The 5723-nt window shown below is 34.1% G+C and overlaps 1 protein-coding gene across 2 annotated transcripts; it reads left to right on the forward strand.

The window, feature by feature from the left end:
• Nucleotides 1573–4534, forward strand: LOC110268874. 2 transcript variants are annotated; one of them, XM_021115904.1, is made up of 3 exons: nt 1573–1960; nt 2354–2645; nt 3139–4534. In XM_021115904.1, the coding sequence occupies exons 2-3, from the start codon at nt 2364–2366 to the stop codon at nt 4252–4254; spliced, it is 1398 nt and encodes a 465-aa protein (XP_020971563.1). In that variant the 5' UTR covers nt 1573–1960; nt 2354–2363; the 3' UTR covers nt 4255–4534. The 2 variants fall into 2 exon arrangements, with proteins under 2 accessions (XP_020971563.1, XP_020971562.1); XM_021115903.1 differs by lacking the exon at nt 1573–1960 and having other exon boundaries at nt 1971–2645.

Below are 5723 nucleotides of genomic sequence, written 5' to 3' on the forward strand. Positions count from 1 at the left end.
TTTAATAATAAATTCTAAGAACACATATTGAGAATTAAAAAAAATAGTATTTGTATCATTGTATGATATAGATTGACTAAATCTTCAAAATGGTTCTTAGATTCGGCTACCACGTGACATCATCACTCACCCCACATCATTATCATTCTCTTTCTCATCCTTATCTCCGTACTTCTCTCTCTTTTTTTCCCCCACCCTCTACCACCTTTCCCTCTCCTTTTCCTCTCCTTGTATTTTTCATTCTCTACCACTTCCTGCTGCAGGTCTCCCTGCCACCATACTGTCCCTTCCGATCTCCTCCACTCTTTCTCCACTTTTATCGCCACAGCACCTGCAAGTTCTAGAATCCAGATTTAATGTTCTGCTCTGAGTTTCTATCGCAATCAATTGGTACAATTATGCTTTTAGAATTACGCTACCACCATCTCTCTCGTTTTATGGAATACTTGGTTCCTTGTTATTCCTCATTGGCAGATCCATGAGGTTCACTGAAACTTACAAGTAAACGGATCCTTGTTATTTCTCTCCCAGTACTCAATTCATCACCGTAGCCGTCGATTACCACCTCATCATTCAGAAAACTCTCTCTTTCACAGTCTTCCAAACATTCACTCCATCACCTCAAGTTCATTCATTCATTTTTTTCTTTTTTATTGTGAATTTGTGTCAGTATTCTAAAATCTTTGATTTTGTTTCGTGATTTTGACTTCTTTTGTGAACCGTGACTTCATTGGGTGTAATAATATAAGGATTTAGACGATTTTTTAAAAATGTAGAGTTGCATTTAGATTTTTCTATCTGTGATATTTGTTAGTGTGTGTTGAGATTTTCAACTTGAGTGTGGTAGGTGAAAGCGAAAGAAAAGAGGAGGAGATTAGAGAGGATAGTATGATGGCAGAGAGACTTCTAATAGAAAGTGATAGAGAGTGAGAAGGAGAGGGAGAGGTGGTGGAGGTGGAGAAGAGAGGGATGGAGATAGGGATGAGAAAGAGGATGATGATGATGTGGGGGTGAGTGATGATGCTAAATAGTAATAGTGGTGTCACATCAGCAGTTCGACTATTGACTCACACGTTAAAAATAAGTTCAGAGACTAATATGTCATCTAGAGTTCAATCTGAAAGTTTAAATTAATGCAACTAAAATTTCAATAATTAAATTAGTGCACAAACTGAATTTAAGAGAACACTTTAAAAATTTAAACGATATTGATAAAATTGATGATAACATACCCAATTTTATTATTATTATTATTATTATTATTATTAGATACGAAGAGGACGGCATAACTCATCAGCTCCCTTCTTGAATCTTGACACTCAAAATCCTTTGGAAAATTTGTAATATCTTTTCTTTTTCTTTGACAGGGTTAATATGTAATATCGAGAATCAAGAATAGATATTACAGCTCAAAAATAGGGAAAAAAAAATGAAAGTCATGTGTAGGAGAATAGAAATCAGCGTTGAAAATTGTAAAATCACGTTACTACAAGTTTGCCACCATTTAATCCTCCCATCTGAAAACCAAAAATACCAAAGCAAGTTTAAATTGTTAAAACGAAATCTGCCAAACACGCCCTCTTTTTTCTTTTCCATTTTCTTTTCTTTTCTTTGTTTTTTTTTTTTTAGGTTTCTATAAATGCTTAATTACCAAACATGCCTGTATTATGATTAACTTTTACGGTACCGGTAACATGTGAAACTTACCGCGTTTAACAGCAAAACACATACATTACATGGACTTGCAAAATCGTCAACAAAATTCTCCTACACTTGCACCAGGAGGAACCACCTCAGATTCCTCAATCTTTCACGCTTTCAATTCAATGGAACAATAGTTGATTCATTATATTTTGGAAAAAATCATGTTTCTATCTTAGAAATTGGTGACAACTATAGATCCACCTGGGGAATCTCCATTGTGCAATTTTCTTCAGCACCTCTGTTTAAGCTCCATAAGGTAAAGATTATGCCATTTTCTAAATATATTTTATTTATTTATTTTTCTTTTTGCATATAGATAAAATAATGGGATGAACATGAAGGACCCAAATTAAAGGAGCCAAAACATCATGTATCAATCATACAATTAAATCACGTGCTTGAAAATTTTGTCCGCTTTTTATTTTCCTCGAAGATATCATGTCAAGAATGCGTGACACAAATACAAAGATGGATCTCACCTTTTCACTTTTCATCTTTTAGGCAAATTCGATATAAATATTTTAGGTACCAGATAATTCTCCTAAGTATTATGGCTTATGACATTTTGTTTGCTATTTTCATATATTGTTTTGTATGCACACTTCTTCTAAAATTTTCTGTGTATGCCATTATTTTACGTCATAAACAGGGTTCGAAAGATGTTTGATCACAAGTTTGAGAATGAACCGTCTTACTATAGTGATTATTCATATGCGGAGAGTATGTCTGGAGTAGAAGATTCTTATTCTGATTATCCGCCACCATACAATGGAAGATTATTAGAATGCAGGAAGAAATTGAAGAAAGTGAGGTCCACCAATAATCATAGGTCGTTACACACAGAATCATTCCCTAGAAGAGGAAAATCTCAACCTGTTAGCGCAAAAACTTCAGGAATATCAACCCCAATTGAAGATTCAGATGCAAACGAAGGTTTTGAGGCAAGTTTGCTTTTTTTTTTTTTTAATCCAATTAATTTTGGAACACGGGATAACCAAATTGATTCTTATAGAAACTAAATGTATTTTTTCTATTATTTCTTTTATCCTGTATGTTTTTATTATTCAACTATATTGCAAGATATATACAAAAAATCAACTACCAACTATTTATATAGAAATATATTAGTGGAATATATAGTCAAATCGTATAAACAACATAATAATATTATAAAAAGAAATAATTAAATTTTATTCAAATTTATCATCAACTTCATTAANNNCACTAAAGTTTGACATACATATTAGTGTAAAAATGTTTAATTACTCTAACATAGAATGTTCGATTATTTTAATGGTTTGTCAATTTATTGAAAAAAGACATAAACTAATATATATGTATAAACTAATTTATTGATTATCATTTGTATTATATTATATGGTTTGATAGTTTTATAACATGTTAAAAGGATCATATGTTGCATTGTTTGAGCAGAGTTCATCACCGACACTAATCGTAAGGCAGACAGCGCTAAAATTATCATCCTTGAAACTAAAGAGAAGCTTAACCAGAAGCGTATCTCCGGACACAGAATTATTGAGGAGAAAGTTTGATGCAAATTCAAAGTTGCATCAAGCCACATGTTCTTCAGCTCTCAAGCTAGCGCATTTCTGCGATGGCCATGACTTTCCACATGATCAAGGAACTAAATCTAACAAAGAGTTTTCAAGTATGAAGATGTGTTCATATGCTTACTGCTCTGCTCATGTCTGGTACCACGACGGGGATTCGCCTTTGTGCTCCCCGAGGAGTAGGCGTCCGTTGAAGAACCCAAACAACACCAAAACCAAATCGGAGAATCAACGACCTGCTTCCAGGAAAGCATCTCAGAGAGTCCGAATTGCACACAATGAGGATTCCGTGAACGATACAACAACCGATTATTGCGAAACGGAAACAGATTTAGACGTCGATGATGAACACAACAAGTACATACTTCAGCAGTCAGTGCGAAAAGCATTTGATGAGATGCTTGTGCCGCAAGAAACTGAAGCACAGGTTGTCTCTCAAGATAATAATCACTTAAATTCTGAAGGGATTGCAACCTCGAATAAAGTCGTCGAAGATAAGAGTGGAGAAAATAATATTAACTCATCAATATCCAATGAAGAAACTGCTAAAGAAAAAGAAACTTGTGTGGAGTTAGGTAATTCTATTTCCACAACAAAGGAAGAGAGAAAATCACAAAAAGGATGGAGCAATTTGAAAAAGTTAATCCTCTTTAAGAGGTTTGTGAAGGCATTAGAAGAGGCAAGAGAATTCAACCGACGCAGATACAGAGATACACCTTTGGCCTGTGATGGAGGCGTAAAAGCCGAAAGAGTCGATCTAGAAAGACATATAACAGAAGAGGAAAAGAATGCTGAGGAATGGATGCTTGATTATGCACTTCAGAAGGTAATTGCTCAACCTCCTTCTACTCCTGCTAAACGAAAGAAAAGAGTAGCACTTCTTGTAGAAGCTTTTGAAACGGTTGTGCCCTTGGGACGACAAGAAGTTGTGCATCGCCGGCGTTCGTCGCTTTCGAATCGAGCAAGATCAGCTAAATAGGTCGAGTAATTGTTCCTTCCTATGATGCTCACACAAATATATTTTTCATTGGCCAAATTTTATGATGAGGACTGGAACAAACTCTCAAAAATAACGGTGATGAGAAGATAAGTTCCATTGCGGTTAATGAAGAAAGTATTTCAAGTGTGAAAGTTTATGCCAAGATTAAACAGTTATTCTTTTGTCAAAAGACGAGAGTTTTTTTACGACATGATTATTGCACATCACTTCACAGGATGAAATTTAATAACGAGATTAGATTAAGTTGCAACTTGAAAACCCTGTGAGATATTTTCTGGTGTTTCACCGCCACAGATTACTAAATATTTATTTTGTGTAATTAGAGAGAAGAAAATTTTAGTAAAATTCTTTCTAAGTGTATTTTTGTTGTATGAATATAAGTTTTTTATATATAAAAAAGTCGCAGAAAATAACATTTTTCTCTTTTTGTTAGATATTTAAATTACCAATCTTGCTAGGAAATCAACACTAAAATCAACAAAATATTGAATAAAATGTTTAAATGACTTTTGGATATTCTCGTTAATATAGTTATAGATATTTTAAATTAGCTAGATATTTTAAATAAAAACAACAAAGCTCAGACGGTCAGATAGAGAGAGTACGTCTCAGTACTAAAAAAAATGAGAAGAGAGTTTGATGGTGAAATATGGTGGGAAAGACGACCATGCCGTCGAAAGGAATAAGAGGGAGAGTGTAAGACAGTGTGTATCCGATGTGAAGGAGGGTTCTTCTCTTAAAGTCACCCAAGGTTTCTTTCAGAAATAAGATCATTGGTGGAGAGACGTTTAAAGCCTTTGCATTAGTAGGGTCTTTATTTTGGGATGGTATCACGACAGTAACAGGTAAGTAGGGTGATTCTCGTCCACCGAGTGTTAGTTTTGCGAAAGAAGCCAAGAGCTACTTGGCTAAACCATATAAGGAACCCATCGTGATCAACACCAAATGATCATTTGGGCCAAGAGGAAACAAATATAGCAACCAATGGTGTTTACCACTGACATTCTCCGTAAGTTTATTAGCAGTTCAAAATTCAGTCTTCAATGTTAATATATCTTCCTAGATATACTAGAAATATAATAAGATTCCTCACTTAATTCAATATTCAATGTAACAAATTATTTTATGCCCGTAACAAATTATTTTATACCCGAAACAGAACTGTTCTAGCACAATAAAATACATCAAGCATAAAATGCTTTTGGTCAACATTCAATTAATTAGCATAGTAATCTTTTATGGCTGTTTTTGTTAAAAATTAACTTTTGAACGTTGTTATATATTTTTGTGCCAATTTACCTTAATGGTCATTGGTTTCTCATGGTGATTGATTTACTTCATGAGACCGTGAGATATCTGGACTCGTTCAAACATTGCACATTGATGACAGAGCGTAAGAATGTATTTGATGATGTGTTAAATAATTACCTTGAGAAATTTTTATCCGA

The sequence above is a fragment of the Arachis ipaensis genome, chromosome B02 (assembly GCF_000816755.2).
Source record: "Arachis ipaensis cultivar K30076 chromosome B02, Araip1.1, whole genome shotgun sequence".
In the NCBI taxonomy this organism is placed as follows: Eukaryota; Viridiplantae; Streptophyta; class Magnoliopsida; order Fabales; family Fabaceae; genus Arachis; species Arachis ipaensis.

Coding starts and splice junctions, on each gene's coding strand:
- LOC110268874 (XM_021115903.1), top strand. CDS start 2,328: ATGCCATTATTTTACGTCATAAACAGGGTTCGAAAGATGTTTGATCAC. Junction 2,646..3,138: donor ATGCAAACGAAGGTTTTGAG/GCAAGTTTGCTT, acceptor TTGTTTGAGCAG/AGTTCATCACCGACACTAAT.